The sequence below is a fragment of the Stegodyphus dumicola genome, chromosome X2 (assembly GCF_044657685.1).
Source record: "Stegodyphus dumicola isolate Sdum_Otavi_A_Nest chromosome X2, ASM4465768v1".
In the NCBI taxonomy this organism is placed as follows: Eukaryota; Metazoa; Arthropoda; class Arachnida; order Araneae; family Eresidae; genus Stegodyphus; species Stegodyphus dumicola.
The window spans coordinates 196960950-196980254 of NC_140781.1; the positions used below are offsets into that span (position 1 = coordinate 196960950).

Genomic DNA, 19305 nt, shown 5'->3' on the forward strand with positions numbered 1-19305 from the left:
TTCCCGATTTAGCCTGAACCGGAAATAGTTGTCGACCGTGCTGCCCACATTAGGCTTCGTCTTCCAACCCCTCGTATAAATGTAAAGAGAATGTGTTTATCCAGGGATAAATAGAAGGGCTAGCTCATTTCTTTGTTCGACTCCTCGCCGACGCGAGCCCCCGCGTCGGCGTCTGACGTCACGTCATAATCTGACGTCACTGTGATGCCACCTGTCCTGATTTCCCGCGTTTAAAACAGTATTTTCATTGAGCTGCGAGACGATTTTCTAGAGGTTACATATCCCAAATTAATTTTAATAATATATATATCTGTTTTCTAATAATGTATATATTTAAAATAATTTATATATATGTAATTTTAGTCAGTTTTTATTTTAAATTCTATATTGTAAAGTATCGTTTACGTAATATGGCTTTTTGCGCTGCAGTAACGTGCCGTAGCACTTACAGAAGTATGAAAGGATGAGATATTTTATTTCATGGGACCAAAGGATCCAAATGAGAGTTTGCTTTTGAAGAAAGTATGGATACACAAATGTCAAAGAGAAGATTCTATTAATGTGAAGAGCGGAAAAATTTGCAGCGAACATTTTCTATGCAGTGTTTATGAAGATGATATGAAAAATCGCTTGTTTGGATAGCCACAAAAAGAAACTGTTGGAATGGAATGCTGTGCCGAAAGTAAATTATGATGACAATAATAAATCGAAATTGATGATGACAATAATGAATTTTAATGATTTTGAAATAAAACTCACAAATGAAAATGTAGATCATCCTGAATGTTTAAGGATAAACAAGAATGCATTGATAATTTGAAGAACAAAATAATATCCTTAGAAAATTGTATTAAATTGTATTAAAGTATTGAAAAATAGAGAAAAGAACAATTTTAGAATGTTTGTTCAGCGACAAAGAAGGTGGACGACATCTAGACAGAAATTGGTATCAGAAATTAAAATCTCAAATAGCGAAATTTGGAAGGGGGGAGCACAAATCGGAGAATTTGGAAAAATGTCTAAAGCCTATTTTTATAAAGACGCAGATTAATGCATTACTGAAAAAATTACTGAAAAAGAAGAAAAAAATCAGGTGGACTAGTGAAAATATTTCACGTAGCATCGTCATAAGCTATGATTTTTGGAAAGAAAAAAAAATTGGAATATCTTTACCTAGTATTATCAAATTAAAGAAATGGTGTTTATTTTATTTTTTAGTGTTTTCTAAATTTTAGTGTAGTCCAAGAATTCAAAGTAATGTTCTGACTCTAAAGAAGGAAAGAGGCGAATATTTGTATTCTGTAGAAAAAATATGCGTTCTCAGTTTCGACGAAATGCATATAAATTGAAAACTCTGCTATGACTCTAAACTGGACTAAGTTGGTTCTTTTCAAAATGTGCAGTTTGTTTGAATCAGAGTCTCATTTCGCGCTCTGTCTCAAATTACTGAGAAACCGCGTTTTAGATAGAGGATTTGTTTTAGAAGATGTAACTGTTTGAAATTTTGATATTATTAAAGAGGTTTTAAATAGAGATTGAGAAGAAATCAAATTGTGTCACAAACTAAAACCAAATTATTTAATGGTCAAGGGAAACGAGAGACAAAAAGTCTCTCCAGAGAAAACATTATTTTCAAAAAGTACCGCAAAAGGTATACTCTACCCCACACGAAATCAGAAAGCATCTGACTTCTATGAGTTAATCGATAATATCTTCGGTATTATGTGTATGTGTGTATTTAATTATGGCAAAGCACACTAGGGCTATCTGCCTAAGGGGAGAGATGCCTTCGTGGAGGACTTTCTAAGGAAAACTGGCTCGTATACACGTTACACATGGGGAAAACCACGAAAACACCCATGCAGCCAGCCCGTTCGCGGGATTCGAACCTCGGACCGAACTACCAGTGTTCAGCGACTTTACCGCTCGGCCGCTGGTGGGCCTCTTCGGTATTATGAATAGTACCAAAATAGTACCAACAAGAATAACAAGTATTTAACAAACTAATTTTGTAACGTACTTGTTAAAGTTATTCTTATTGTATCCTTTGTAACTAATTATTGATTAGATTTTGTGCTAGATTAGCATTCTAGATAAAATATAAATAGTATAAAACATCAAAGTAATTGGCATAAAAAGACCTGCTTCCTTTACTCACACTTTTGAAAAATTAAATAGCTGTTTTAGGTACTCTGAATAAAGCTATTTTGTCAAAATTAAGGTAACAATCTTATATGCATTTATTTAATTGTAATATAGATATAAGTATAAATTACAAAATTATTTTAAAAATATCTATTATATTGAATCGGAAGAGAATTATCACAATGTAAAATTTACAATTAGGCAAAAAATCAAACGTAGGTTAGCAGAAATGTTGCCATATATGTCATATATGTTTAAACCTATGTCGATGTAAAGTTGTTTTTTGAGTAAATTTAAATAGCTGCTATTATAGTTATCTTAGAAGCAGCATAAAAATTCTCTCAGTTAGTATGCAAATAAAGAAATGATTAGAAATAAACGTGCATTAAATAAAAAAAACCTGCAAAAAAATTTTTAAAAAAACCACGGAACTTTATGTTAAAAGAGTAGCACATTTTATCTATTATTTTAAAATTGAGTAAGCATTATTAAATTTTTAATGGTTCAGTCTAAAATTCATAAAGCAAACATTGCCTTTTCCAAATTATAGCTATCTTTCACACACAGCTCATTTTAAACGCTGGTTCAAAAACGCTAATTTCCAAGCTGTGAATTATATTGGCGCGCTCAGCGTCATCATGGCTACGTCATCACTTCTCACTTTCTGCTTCAGGGGGAAAAGCTCTATGAGCTAGCCCTTCTCTTCTAAGTCCTGGTGTTTATCACATTTCCCCCTCCATTTGTCATACCAAAACAATCACGTAGTTCAAAAATAGGCTAATGCCTATCTTCAGATTTAATCTTTCAGACCAGTTTCTAGGAGCAGTTTTTTTTTACGCTGAACTTAATGTAGACTTTTAATATGGAAGTGTTCTCAAACTTAGACATTTCAACTTTGAAAAAGACGAAATCAAACAGTCGTATTATTATAGCTTCAAAATTATGATAAAATATGATTAATAGCTAAGATTTTAAAGAGTTGCCTTGTGGAATACGTTGGAAACGTATAAAACGAAGTGAAAAGGTTCTACTAAAATTATGTAAAATAAAGAAGAGTTGTGTCATTGAAAACACTGACTGTATTCTCTTATTTATAGAAAGGAATATAAAAACACAGATTGCGTTTCAAATGAAATGAGAGAGTATTTCTCGATCGGACTCAGTTACGGATAAAATTAATTCTTCTTTCTACGGCTCAAATGGAAATAAAAGCGTTAAAGCTCTTTTTTGGAATGAGCTCAATCGGCCTTAAGCCAACTTACCGCCCTGGTCTGATCTGCTCAGAACCAGTCGACGAATTTTATCGTGGTAAGGAGCACTAGACTATGGCTGCCTTGAGTACTATATTGGTGACAGTACGACTTTGCCCAGTTCCATCCCAATACTGAGGGGGATTCTTCTAGTGGGCCCCTTCCGAGGGTTTCCTACTCTTCTCTTCAAATTACTGGACAGGACTTTCGGCTCGCGGTGTATTTTGAGTATCCTCGCGCTGCACAACACAATGCATTTATAAACATCCATGCCTTCTCCAGGATTCGAACTCTAAACACTGTATCGATCAAGGCGGCAGAAACGCTGAAGTTACATTTATGTTTAAAGATGCATTATAATGAATTATAACTGTAGTGTTACTTCGTGAATGAGCCATCCAGAAAGTGGTTAGTGACTCTGACTGCCGTACCGAAGGGCTCGGGTTCGCATCCCGAAGAAGGCATGGATGTAAAATTATCTATCCCTTCAATAGGAGGTAACGGTGAACGACTGTTAGATGCCTCTACACTAAAATGCCACCGCTTCTGGCCTTAGCAGCGGCCAAGACCGAAAATGTCTAGTGCCCGCCATTAAAAAAGAAAAAAAACTTTGAGTGACATGCATGGCAAAATTATTTTGTTTGTATTCAGGTTACTTTTTATAACATTTCTGAGAACATGTATACTTATCTTCCAGCTTTATAAAGTGAATTGCGAACTAAGGTCTTTTCAAAAATCTGTTAGAATTCTGCAATTAATTTCGAATTCAAACGTCAATATTAAAACAACCACCACTCACAGTTACGCCCTCCAGCAGATCAGGCAAGTATTAAACATAACTCAAAACACAGATTCATTTAGATACGCTTTGTCTATAATAATATGAATTTTAAGCCAGCCTTCTCTGTTACAAGAACTTCGTTCCAGGTCAAATATTCTCTCGCTGAGTTAGTCAGGCTTCATAGCATTCGTATCTTGGCTTCCCTCCCTTTCCAATGTAATGCCTTCGGAGAACCCCACGAATGCATTAACTCGGGCTCAGAAAAAGCACGTTTTGTCTAATAAAAATATATAGAATGAGTTAATTGCAAGGGGGCGGTGAAATCCCACGAAATATTTTTTTTCCCTGGTGAGAACAGGGCATGCATTTCAATAATGAACAATTTTGTTTTTCTCTCAAAATATAGGTCTTGAACAGGCCCGACTTGCAAAACTGGAGGTCTGGGACAAAACCATTTCTGCTGGAAGCTCTAACAAAAATTATATAAAGTATAATATCTCATCAAAAATTATAATAATTTACTAGTTTCTCTTTAAAGTTATGGGAACCCTGAAGTCTTTCCCTCCCTTTGAAGGGTAGGAAGCTGGTATTATGAGAATGCAAGTTTATCTGATTTTTTAAGGGGGGATATCTGAAAAGATTCAGATTTTAACGTCGCACCAGACAGTTTAATAAGTTATTTTATACTCTGGTTGAGCTCGTTGTCGAACTATCTGCTCTCGGACTCACTCCTGCTGACCAGCGCTGAATTAAGAGTAGAGGTCCTAAGCACTTAAAAGAGTTTGGTGACCCCCATGTGTTTATGCCACCCTTTTCTTCATTCCTTCTCTTTCTCTCGGTTCTGGTTTAGCTACACCACGCATTACATGGTAAAACCGGCGATGGGAAATTTTTTGGTGTCCCCTTTCTTTGATGCCCTAAGCATGTGCTTGTATTGCTTAATAATTAATCCAGCCCCGCTGCTGACAAAACTTTTTTTTTTTTGTTTTTTTGTTTTTTTAACATTACTATTAAACATCACTTTCTTCATCCATACCCCACATAAAATTCTTAAAAACAATATATCTTTAGAATTCCCGATACACTATTAAGTGTTGCCATACATTTCTAGCCCAGCAGGGCTATTATTCTCGAACCTTACTTTTCCGTCGAATCACTTCTGCTGCCCGTTTCACATTTCTAATAACCAGCTGCTGCCACCTAAAATAGTTACATTTTATATATATGTAAGAAAAAACGACGAATATATAAAAGATTAAATTAGCAGCTTAAAATCCCTTCTGTATTCTAAAAACAGTAACCTTTATTTGCACTGCGTCATTTCGAGTCATGTCATATGATTCTTACGTAATTCTGACGATGTAAATGGAACTAAAATTCAAACAGCCAATAGTAATTTTACAGCAATATCAACTATCCAATCGAAATGCATTGAGAGGCAAAACTAACTCAGTCTAAATTAAGATTTCACCCTGAACATAACGCACTTGCTTTCTACGCTTTGGCCTAGCTGGATTGCAGTCTGTCTGCTCCTTCTTTCTTACTGCAAATAATTTAACATGTACACTTTTTGGAATAAGCAAAAATTTAATTAAATGTTATTTTAAAATTTAATAATATATAATACTCTTTCACTTTTATTTTAGAAAAATGAAAAATTCAGAATTTTATGGTCAAGTTTAAATAACTTTTTGAATTAAATAAGCAAAGAATTAAAATTGTTTCAAGGAAGATTATTAAATTGTAATGTAATTAATCATATTTATGATTTATTTTTTTAAATATCTGAATTAATTTTAAGACATTTATAATTATTTTGAGAGTGAAATGAATATAAGTGAAATTAATGTAGGTAAATAATATGAAATTATGGTAAATGGATGTTAAAATTTATGGGTGACTGTATGTTAAGTAAAGAGTATGTTGAGGGAGGTACTAGTTTCTAAACAGAGGCCTGTTCTTACCTCTGTGCAGTTATTCCTTTTACCCTCTTCATATAAGGTAATGTTGAAGGCTTTCATTTTATGAGTGAGTGTAATTTTTTTATATATTATTATTAGACTATTTTTTTATTTATTATGGAATGTATTAGTGCAATTCTCAAAGGCCAGTTACCTTATGCAAGGCTTTTTCAAGTACAGTCAAAAGTCGTTAATCCGGACTCGTCGGGACTTCGGCAACTCCGGATTATAGATCATCAGTTTAAATCTGGTAAGATGGCATGCAGAAATTATAAAATTAAAAACATGAAACCATAATTTATGAAATAAAGAACAATTATGATCTAAAGGATATCAAAATTTACAAAAAAAAAAAAAAAAAAAAAAAAAAAACTTAATATTTATTTGTTTACTTTATTAAACATTTCTTTCAATGTAAGTTGTTTAAGTTGCTTCGTTTTATGTGATAATACTTTCTCTTTAATTCTATAAACAGACATAATTTCTTGTTCAGTTACAAAGTTTCGCTGTTCAAGTCCTATAATAGCTGTGTCAAGAATACCAACTAATTTGTCAATCGAAATTTTTTCGTTTTCAATAACCTCTGTGTCACTTTCTTCACTATAGGAAGCGAATTATAATGGCGAGGAATATGATTTAAATCACATCAAAGATGGAGTACATCCAGATGAAATACTACATTTAGTAAGGATTTATAAGCCAAATAAAATAAAAACATCTGCCCTGAAGATAAGGATAGTGCTGACAGATCAACTTCCAATTCATTGAGTGCTGCGGCGTTCCCCCCCCCCCCCGGCCGCAGAGCAGAGTGAAATTGATAAACAGATTTCGGAATGGTTAGAGAAACAAAGGATATGCCTTTATCCATTTTTTGCAGGAATTCCACTTTTTGTTTGATGGACATCGAAACATACTTTCGCTTTGTAGATCCTTTGGGAGCTCCAGCATCGGAAATTCTATTTGACATAATCGAAAGTTCAAGCTTACTTTTATAAAATTGCTCTAACAGTCTGCAAAAAATAATAAGCCGGATCCAATTTGAAGATTAAGGTACACCGCAATCTGCAACATTAACTGAAATAGATAATTTTAGCTTACACCATCCGTTATACATTAAACGTGCAAGGGTAAACATATCATGCGCATGCCATAAAGGTCTTAAGCGCATGTGTCAACGCGATGCATGCACAGAAAGTTTGTAGCTTTGAGGTCCGGATTATAGATCATTCCGAATTATGGGTGTCCGAATTAACTTTTGACTGTAACTGCCTTGGCATTCATGAGTCTCTAGTAAAGAAGAACACACTGGTTAGCTCAAGAGGACAGCCCTACTGATGGATATGTTTGTTTAGAAGTATTGCGAGGCCTTTCAGTTTGGTAAAATCAGGAATTGTAAATGAAAAATAATAACAGTGAAACCATAATTTCCGAAACTGTTACTCCTATTATATTTATGGTGTTAAAATATAATTTAACAATATGGAAATTACTATCATAAATATTTATGTGTGTTACATTTAATCATAAGTAAAGATTATGTAAAAATATAATTTAACAGTATGGAAATTAGTATCATAAATATTTATGTGCGTTACATTTAATCATAAGTAAAGATTATGTAAAGATTTTTATTTGTGATACTCTGTGATAACAAAAACCTTCCCTGAAGAATTATGATTATGTGAACTCTCAAAGACTTTTGGACTGAAAATTTTTAATGGATTCTAAAATATTATCAAAGTTTACATTTTGTAATTATGTAAATAATTATTTTGGTTAAAATTCAGAATTTCCATTTTTCAAATTATTTCTCTTCATTTGCTAATGCTTTTGCACTTTTCTCTAAAAAAAAAAAAAAAATCCTTCTTTCTCACCCAGCCCTTTCTTTCTTGAAACGGGGGAATATGTAAAATATAAAATCTAGCTTTTAAATAATGAATTAATTGCCTTTTAACTCCTGTCTTCATTCTGAAATAACAGCAATAATTTTTCTAACTAAACGAAAAAGATTCGTCACCTAATCTGTACTGCGCACTTATCGATGAAGTCTGAACCCTGTCTTCATCAATAAGTTCACCGAAGATGTACTGTGCACTATCAATGAAGTCTGTACCTGTATATTAAATTGTCATGTGATCTGAAATGGAATTCGTATAAAAGGTCAATTGCGTCACAACTCCTTCTCTTCCATCTTTTCTCTTGCTTTGTTTCGCTGCTTTGCATTACTGCTTGCTACGTAAAGTTTACTTTTCTAATTTTTGTCCTTTAAGACGAAGTAAGCTGTATAAAATTGGGGGGAGGGGTGTACAGCACATCCACAGTGATAATGTGAATTATCCAAGAAATAAAATTATTTGTGGAATTTAGGCTATATCTACAAATTTTTTTGGTTTATGTATCTATTGTTCTAACTACGCAGCAAAGTCTTCAAGTTATGATACACTCCTCTCCGATGCCAATCCATTGCAACTCTAACCAAGTCATCTTATTACAATAATAATGCAGTTTTATTACATATATATAATACTTTTAACAAATCTGGCTAACATAATTTCATGGGTCCAACTGGTAAATAATAAAAGAGATAAAGTACTGCGTTAATTACTTTTAAATTGCTTAGTTTGTTAATCAATAACAGGCAGATTAAATTGGGAAAAAAATTAAATATCTTAACATTCGCCAAATGGTAACAAACTGGCGCATGGAAGTTAAAAACTTTTTATATCGGATATCTGTAGAATTCCCATTAAGTTAAAATTTTGTCATACCATTTTTTATATTCGCTGTATTCTTTTTGTAAAAATAATGCATAGAAATAACAGTTGGTGGCAGCCTCCTTTTAGTTGCTGTGCCGTATTTCTTTTTTAAAGTCGCTATATTATTTCTTTAAAGATAGTACATGGTGATCAGATATGAAAAGTAATACGAGCAGAAAACTGAGGTTTGAGACTAATAGCGTCTGCTGTGCTTAAATAAATAAATAATAATAATAAAAAAGCTTTAAAATTTTATTCTTCCTTCTGTTTCTAACTTTTTTATTTATAAAACCAAGAATTTCACAAAACAGTTGATTCACACATAGCAAATCACAATGCAATAAGAACAGGATTGTATCTTTAATGCCATGGTTTCCTACATGGTAGTGGCTGAAGTGAAGAAAACGAAAGTCTTGAAACAACCAAGCTTTGGGTCAAATTTGAAACTTCATGCGTGTAAATGGGTTGCCAATGTAAGAGTTTTGGATGTAGCTCAATGTTGGTTCATGCAAGACACGACTCAACATTGCTAAAACAATCAACTTTATTAACGAAACTGATTCATAGAAACACAAAAGCTACTATACGATACTTAAACTTTGCAGAATTCATGGTAAAGGCAATGTGCTGTCAGGTGGTGGAGTGGACAGCTATTGTGAAGCAACGTGACATCAGCTGGCAGCTCACACAGCTGTACATGAGATAACCACACACTGCAGCATCAGAAATAAAAAAAAAAAATAAGCACAACCTAGTGAATGTAAACAGTCGCCGTTTCTTCCACATATATTGAAAAGCTACATAGAGGGACAAAGAAAATCATTCTTGAACAAATATCTTTGGTAATGTTTCGTGGTATATTATAGATAATTATATGCTTTAAACTAATGGCCAAAATTATTGAAAATTATGTCTACTGTGCACCCTCGCTAGTCAACACACGCTGGCTCCTAAATATGCTTAATCATGATAAACTTAGGAGAATGGAAATTGTTCATTAAAGTAGAACTTGAGTGAATGCACTCATAAAGGATGCTATGCTCCTAAACCACAGTTGTTGCAGAAAGGCTACCAAATAAATAAAGTATACATAACATTGGGACAACAATTCAAAGATTGATTCTACTTCCATAATGATTTTTTTCAACAATATGGGAAGGGCTTTAATGAATCTCAGAAATCTCCTAAAACAATTATTGGACTCAGAATGCTAAAGACAACAAATAATTCTTTTCTAGAAATATATAATCACTAAACACACTTGAAAAAGACTAACATACTTCTAGCTGCAATACCTTACTTTGAGACCCCCAAAACTAGTGGCTAGAGTGAAGTTACTTAGCCAATCAAAAGCAATATACAATATGATCAGAAACTGATTGAACTCATGACCCAATGCTTTCAATGATCAGAGATCTGGAGAATGTACCAGGGTTCAAACACCCTCCGTATCGAAGGAGATCAGGACGGCACAGGCAACATGCGGTCAAATGCTAACACAAGCTGGTGGAAATTTCTTCTTCCTATATGAGGCGTAACACAACCTTTCACAAACAACCAACATTCAAAAGTGATTTCCAAATGAGAAACCCATTACTCAATCTCCCATTTATTCACAATGTTGATGGCATTTTTCATACCTGCTCGGTGTGCATGCATTGGAATGTAAATTATTTTTATAGCCAGCACGTAGTACCTTTCATGCAAATTTGACATTCATTGCATTCCGCCATCACGATGTAGCAATTTTAATGGCCAGTACTGCATTTTATAAATGATGCACATCTTATGAATTGTAAAATTTACTTAACACTGAGCAAAAATTATGCTAAATATCCAAAAAAGTAAGCCATCATTAGCTCTAAATACCTCAAGGTCATCCTATTTATAATACTGGGTAGCTTTTCAAAGAATAAGCGGTTAATAATATGTGCTCTCATACAAGACAGATTATGTTTAATTCAAATGCCCATGAAAGCAGGAAATTTATACTAATTATTGGGTTTTTTCTACTTTATGTAAGATAAAACTGTAAGAAAATATCAAGCTCATATCAATGATAAAACAATAAAGTAGAATTTTGATGCACCTTTCAAAAACTGACTTTAACTATATATACATATGTTTTACATCATACATAAAAATTATAAGAATAACAACTTATATCAAAAGTCACAATTAAACAGACCATCAATAAAGAAACCAGCAGCTTCTCCACACATTAGTAAACATCTACATCTAAAAATCACTTTTATGTTTTAAGCAAGCTGTTACATGTTACCAGATTCCCTTATTAATTTTACGTATTAAGCATAAGTATTAATTTTAGGTATAACCTTAAATCTTAACTACTTTACCACTTTAGACATGGAAAAAAAATTCATGGTCATTCATCAGATTGCAAATCCATTACATAATATTTTAAAATGAATGTTTCATGTTTCTTAATTAGTTTTAAGTCTTGAACAGAAAATGATAAAAAAAACCAATGATAACTGTAATTCTACAATAATTACGATATTTGCAATTTAAGTTATTTGCAACAACTGTTCACATTATTCCCAAAATAAATTATAAAGCATAAGATTAAATAAACTTTATTTACAAAAAATAATTTTTTTCACCAAATAAGACAGTGATTTACAGCTTGTCGTTGAGATTTTGCATGGCACTTGAAAGATTCTGAAAATTCTTCCATGTTTTCTGTGGTGATCCTCAAACTAAAAAATTTAAGAACAAAAAGTTATTAATCAATATAAAAGTCACATATAACTAAATCACATCAATATTTTTTTTAATTCAAACAAGAGCCGTGAATGAAGATAATATATTTAAAAGACAGATCTTGAAGGTTTCAGAAGTAAACACTTTTATTTTAAAACACAATTTCAGAGATTCAGAATTCTTGGGACAGTAGACTTTAAACTCACAAAATAACATCAAATTTCTTTCTTTAAGTGAATGAAAAGATACAATAATTATTGTACATGCTGCTATTTAAATCCCATTTGAGATAAATAAGAAAAAAGACACTGGCAGATATGATCTTATAAGTATAATGAATTAGTAAAGCAGGAGCAAATTTCTAAGAAAATAAAAATCAATGTAAAACTATGCATAACCTCAAATTTATGCCAAACAGTATCCTAATACCATTCATTATATGGAGGCTGTTTGCATATTTTTTAAATGGTTTTGTTTTGCTATAAAAAATCACCTGCTTGGAAAATTATTTTTAATTGCAACTATATTTTTGAAAGCATAAATTATCATATGGTACAATTTTCTTTTCATGCAAAACAGCACTTGTAAAAAAGCAATGGATGGAAGGCTATGTTTGTGCTCTTTCTGAAGAAAATTATCCATATTTGGTTATTAAAAACTGCTGTGAGAACCATGATTTTTCGGTGTCTAAAGGAATGATAGATAGTATTGCAAATAAGAAAGGGAAAAAAAAACATCAGTTTGGCTTCAAGGCAAAAAATTTTTCAAAATACATCCCCCCCCCCGAAAAAAAAAAGAAGGAACGTTTCGAATACTGCAAGGATAAGAACTTTAATGTTAAAAGAAAATTTCTGAAGTCAAAGAACAGTTGCATAATCATTAAAATGATCAGTGTCAGCTATAAGGTTTGGTTTGGTTTATTTAATTATGGCAAAGCACACTAAGGCTATCTGCCTAAGTGGAGGGATGCCTTTGTGGAGGACTTTCTAAGGGAAACTTGCTCGTATACAACTGTCAACTATAAACAAAGACTTTTAAAAAGTGAATTATCCAAATGTCGACCTACAACTCTCCTTGCATTTGTTGTTGGAAAAGTTGTTCAAGAGGAATGGGATAAAATGCTTGTTGCATTTTAGGTAAAATATTTCTGTAAATACGATGAAAATTGTCTGAAATATATGTGAACAGTACTGTACATTTAGATATTTAGCATCCGTAACAGATGCAAGAGAAACATGGCAACATAAATTACCACAATTCAATAAATTAGACATTGGTTTTAGAATAAAGTTTCATGCACTGTAAAAGAACCTTACATAGGTGATTTACATAGGTGATTCTTTTCCAATGAGTAAGATAATTATGATTTTTAAAATCTGTTAAAAAATAAGTAAAAGAAATACTGAAACTCCATTGGGGAGGAGAAAAAACAGAATGTTTTAAATTCCCTGAAAGCAATAAATTGGAGTTAAAAGCAGTAATACTGAGAGATTTTGACATATACAGAAACTTCAAAGAAATCTATTAATTCAGCACAGCTGAAGTTTTTTTGTTTTGTTTTTGAAAATATGAGCAGAATGAAAGCTAAAAGAATGGTTATGGAATACCAATAAATAGCAAAGGATGATTTATTAATGTCATCTTTTCCGATATAGGATTTGTGTTTAATGTAAAATTACAATGATGTTTGACCCATGTATCAGAGTATGTAGAATGATGTACATTTCTTGATAATTAAAATAAGAAAAGTGTGTAAAGTTCAAGGTAGTACGGTTTTAATTTTGGTAAATTTCAGAGTAACAGTATATAGTCATTGGCATGGAATGCTCAGTAATAAAAATATGAAATGTTACCTGTTTTTAAACAAAAATGCAAGCTTTTATTGAGGTTTAAAAGTTATGTGTAAAATATATGATAGAAAATTAGCAACTACAGTGTACTTTTACAAAAATAACCCCATAATAAAATTTGGCACCTATTTAAATCTTCCTATTTTTGTGTAACAGTGATAAAAGCTAATACTTTCAAACTACTGTTTTTAGATAACTGTACCTGGGCATGCAATGTGATAGCAGCTTCTTTTACTTTTCTTCAGTGTTATGGTTTAAAAAGCATCATATAATTCTGTTTCTTTATCATTGCTGGACACAGATTATACAACTGCCTCTATTTCACCATTAAGTCCCACTTATTGTAAAGTTCCCATGTCTTTCCCCGCCCCTCCAAAAAAAATCAGGATTCTGAGAGAGTTAGTTGACTTCCATGGGAAAAAAAAAAAAAAAAAAAAAAAGATATCAGAAATAACTTTCCTCTGATACATTATTACTCTAGTGGCAGCAGATCTTAGAAAATTCTCTGCATGAAGATTTTGTTAGACTTTAAACATCTGATATTTAACACATACACACATAAACAAAACATCACTCCCTCTGCATAATGCCTAGAGATTACAAAAGGGCAAACCCTGAAAACACATTACCTTGTCCTGGTTAAAATGTCAAGAAGATCTTCCAGAAAACAGAAATGTAGCTATGGAAAGAGTAGTTCTTGCAACAACCAACCTCAAGGCTGCAAATAAGTTTCATGCATATGATGCAGTTTTAGTTTTAAAGATTGAGCATAATTGAAGGAATAATAGAAGAAGTTCCTGAACAAGAATTAGAAGGTAAAGAGCATTATCTCACAGAGGAGAAAGAAAATTCCACATCAGTTGTGAGGCCAGTTTTTGATGCTTTGCATAAACAGAAAGGATACCCTTCATTGAATGACTGGCAAAAGGACCAAGTTTATTGAAACTAATGTTTGCTAATTTAACTGAAGTTTAGGAAAAAGGAAAATAGGAGTAATTTCAGATATAAAAAGGGCTTTTCCAGAATTTAGTGTTAACAAGGAAGATCATCATTACTTGAGATTCCTTTGGTGGCATGATTTTGAGATGAATGAGATGAGGGTGTTTCGTCACTGTCGTGTTATCTTTGGAGTAAATTCTAGTTAATTTCTTTTAGGTGCACTAATTGATTTTCATCTGAAGCAATACCAATCATCTGGAAATACAGCCAAACAACTCAAGTCTTCAATTTCTGTGAACAATTATATTACATTGATACATTCAGAAGAGTTGCATTCCTTTATGAAATCAGCTACACAGTTACCGAATGAAGCAAATTTGAAGTTAAAAGGTTGGGAGCATACTTGAGATAAGAAACTAAAAAACAGTGATATTAATTATCAAAGCCAACCTTAGTATTGAGATTACTTTTGGACAAACATGAAAACCGGTTGTTTGGTAATGTAGGTGAGATTGGTTATTCAGATGCTACAATGACAAGAGTCATCTTGTCAATTACGCAGAGAGTATTTGACCCTATAGGATTTTGTTGTCTGGTAACCCTTGTGCCAGAACTTTTGTTACAAGAAAGTTGGAAAGCAAAGTTAAGCTGGGATTCTGAAGTGCCTGCAGACACAGAAAAAAAAAAAAAGTTCTTAAAATGATTGAAAGAACTGTCATTATTATCTTTGAATTAAACTCCCAGGAATGTTTTGCTAAATAATTGGACCTTTTGTAGTTTACACACATTTTACAATGCCTCTAATTTTTCTTATGTTAGTGTAGTTTATTTAAGATGGGAGAATGGAAACAGGGTTTCGGTTCAACTACTTCAAGCCAAATCAAGAGTTGCTCCATTGAAGAAGGCAACAATTCCAAGACTTGAGTTATTAGATTGCTACATTAGAGCACAATTAGCTTCATTTGTCTTACAGATGAATATTAATGAATGTTTTTGATTGATTCTTTCACTGTCTTATGGTGGATAAAAAGAGAAGAAAAGAGGGAAAGAAATTTGAAGTTTAATAAAAACTGGGAAGCATATTTCTGGCCATTATCACTCAGCAGATCTTCCCTCCAGAGGTTGTTCAGCTGCCAAACTTAAGAAATCCAGATCATGGGTTTTACTGATCACTTCTGTTGTCACCAAAATTGTTCGAGATTTGCAAGAACTAACCATTCTCCTTTCTCCTAATAAACCTAAAATAAAATACTTTACATCTAATATTCTAAAGCATGATATTTATTTTCAAAATCTGTAGAACTACAACAAAGATCAAATGGTTGCCACTCTTACAGTTACAAACTATGAAAAAAGATAACAACTGAGGCTGGCCTCTAACAATGGGAGGGCTCTTCTTTGTTAAGACTATCAGAAGAAGAATGGCCAAGAGCCAATTTAGTTGTATATGAAGAAGTAAGCACTGAAAGGAAGGAAAGTATTGTTACTTCATCAATTTGTAACAGCTCTGAAAATTTATGGTTCTTGTGTTACTTCCCGAATTACACGAAGATCTTGACAATGGTAGCATGAGTATTCAGATTTGTTACAAGTACAAAAATGCCTAAACATGATCGAATCTTCAGCGCATTAACTATTTCTAAATTGACTTCAGCTCAGAAGTATATGGTTAAAACAGTTAGAGGTTTTTACTTCAAAAGAAATTTTAAGTTTAAGAGTCCCTGTATGCATTTGAAGATAAAGAAGGCATCTTACGAGTTAAAACAAAGATAACAGGAAACAAAGATGTCAATTTTATCTATCCCATGCTCCTGCCAAGTTATTTCCAGCTTGTGCTGATGATCCTTCACTATTTCCATTTAAGCATGGTTCATCCTGGTATACACATATTGTTATCTAAGTTGTGGGAAAATTTTAGGATTCTGAAAGGATGGAAGAGCATATGGAAGGTCATTTAATTTATGTCAGATGTAAAAGACATGAGTCCAAACAAATAGAAAGGGTGTTTGCACCACTACCAGAGGACAGGGTGAGAGATGCCTACATTTTTGAAGTAACAGGAAAAGGATTATTATTGGGATTGTGGAGATTCACGGCCAGACCTCAACCAAAAGTATTTATAGTTACAATGGAAATCACTTTGTGAGAACTGATAATCTCTTTAATTCAGTCGACTTGAAAATTGTTCAAGTTGATGATTTGATCAAAAGAAATCAGTGGAAGCGTAATCCTTCCACAGCTGCCTGGTGGGGTGGTATGTGGGAACAGCTTATTCAAATGGTCAAGAAGCTATTGCAGTGCATGTTGGGATAATCATCATTACATTATAAAAAATGATAAGTGTGTTACATGATTGCAAAGTCTAGGCCAATGACATATGTTTCAGAGGATTTGGACAATCTCATTGCTCTGATTCCAGCAATGTTTCTCAATAACATTCAATCCCAGAGAGTGCTTGACTTGAGACTACCTGGATGAAATTAATCTGAATAAATGGCTGAGACATCAACAGAAATTAAGGGAGACCCTGAGAACATGTTTCAGAGCAATATCTAAGTCAGATAATATTACACCAAAAGGAAAAAATGATCATATGGTCAAAGCTGGCAATATTGGACTCACTGAGAGTGTAGGAAAAAATTCTGGCCAATGGCCAAGATTATACAAGTATACCATGGAAGAGACAACTATGTCTGAGTTGTGAATCTAAGAATAAAACTGCCCAGTAGATTTTTACAGTGAACTGAATAACTCTGTGTTTGCCATTTATGTTTGATAATATAAACTTATGTATCTGGTGGTAATGAAAGTTTTCTGCCAAAAAACGTTCTTAATAAAGTTGGGGGGGGGACCATGAAAGCAGTACCTGTAGTGTGGGTAGTAATCACCACCCTAATCTATGATTTTCTGCCAATATTTTGCTAATTTTTCAAAGCCTTCAGCCTAGAAATTTGGTGGCCAGAGTCCAAAAACATATCAACCGCATTTTGGACGTCCTGTGCAGAATGAAAGATATCACTAGCACTGGAAGTAACTGATGGTTCTTATGTGGTAGCATAATAGTTCCATTTTAGACACCTTGCACTTAATGAAGATATTTTTTTTTACAAATTTCACAACACAGTGTTCTACAGAAAATCTTTTTCTCTCAAATGCCAAAAATCATTTCACGAAATATGATTAAACATGCCAATGTGAACTGTTTGTGCAGACAATATTTGCGGTGGCGGGAAACTTTTCACTAAAACCCAATATTTTAGATAAATTTATGTTTCATAACACTAACAGTTAGACTTATGTGTATTGTGAAAATGCTATAAATTACTATGTTGAATTTTCTATTTTAAGTATATTTAATTGTTATTTTTGCTTTCAGTATACTACTATTTTGAACAGTTTTCTTCTAGTGAAAGGGAGGGAGTATGTCAAAAATCAATATACATATTTACAACTCCATGGATGATATTTCAATTCTTATGTTTTAGGTGATGGTTTATTTAATGTTTTAGTGGCAACATTGTTTGTAATAAATAAGAAGGAAACAATTTTTGTTTCAAAAAGTTTATTCACCGTTCTTGCCAAAATGGCAGAATGTAAATGCTTGGAGATATTATTTAGATGTTTAAATAAAGTAAGGAATGTTAAAATCAGGTAGATTTTATTGAATTTTTGACAGCAGCCTTTGAAACATTTTAGCATGTAAACAGATTGCAGCTACTTTTTACAAACATCCTATATGCTGCTTAAAGGGGAGAAAAATGAAATTATTTAAATTATTATTTTAAATTCCATCAGCTTCTATAAACAAATTTGTGATGCAAAGTGATATTTTTTTGCTTTAAATTCAGTTTTAAAATATTATACTCTGAAATTTGCCAGCAAAAAACTAAAAATTTCTGCAAGAATATAGAATTTTACTGAAATTTTTTAAAGGAAACAATGAGGAAATGCATTTCCTCGACAGCTGCAGTTGGCAGCAATAGCACAAAGCAGAGTCTTTGCAATTCTCTGATTTTTTAAAGCAAAAACAGATTGCTGTGTACTTTAAGAGTAGAATAGCAGAGAAAAAAAAATACAGAAAGATTTGAAGAAGATTTTTAATGTATAGCATAATCCAGATTTAATAATTTAAATTTGTATTTTAAAAAAGGTATACTACAGTATCTTCTTTTCATATGTTGATAAGACTTACCGACTTATGATATAAATATTGATAGTTGGGGATCTTTTTAAAAAAGGGCGTGAAAACCACCAACACACTTGATAAGTAACTTTTACCATTTCATCTGGGAAAAATTGCCAAATTGTGCCAAGGTGGTTTATGCTAATACATAAACACTAAAATATAAAATTTAAACAAATTAAATTTTAATTTTAACAAACACGTATAAAAGTAAAAAAGCAAATTTAAAGCCAAAATTTAAAAAAATGTGTAAACATATAAAAGATTTAAAAGATTTAATTCTTGAACTAATCTACGATATCATTTAAATTCAGAAGCATAAGCAAATCAAGTGCAAAACCAATATATGAAAATAAATTCAATAGTTTAGCAAATTAAAATAATCCAAACAATTTTTTTTTTAAAATGCATAAGTGAATGACTGTTGAGCAGGCAGGAGACAAGACTTATCAAGGGGAAGTTGCCTCCAAACCTAACTCTCCAATCATTCAATTCGTGTTTCATCATTCATGCAGGCAAGGGTAAAAGTCAAAACCAAAAGTAAAAAGTGAAGAATGTCCAAAAAGAAATACCAATAAAGTGGTACTCTTAGAAATTAGCATTTAAGAATTAAAGTTTTAAAAGGAAAATACTAATGAAGTCTTTTGAGAAACAAGCAAGTAAAGTCAAGTATTAAATTAAACTTCTTTTTAAAAAATTAAATTTTTTTAAAAATT

General features: G+C 32.4%; 1 protein-coding gene across 1 annotated transcript in view; it reads right to left on the reverse strand.

The window, feature by feature from the left end:
- Positions 1-11474: 11474 nt before the first annotated feature.
- Positions 11475-19305, reverse strand: part of LOC118194995 (membrane metallo-endopeptidase-like 1) — a 176585-nt gene continuing 168754 nt past the window's right edge. The window contains exon 22 of the mRNA XM_085809597.1: positions 11475-11613. Coding sequence (XP_085665723.1) covers positions 11514-11613 — 100 coding nt within the window. The 3' untranslated portion in view covers positions 11475-11513. The remainder of the gene's footprint in view (positions 11614-19305) is intronic.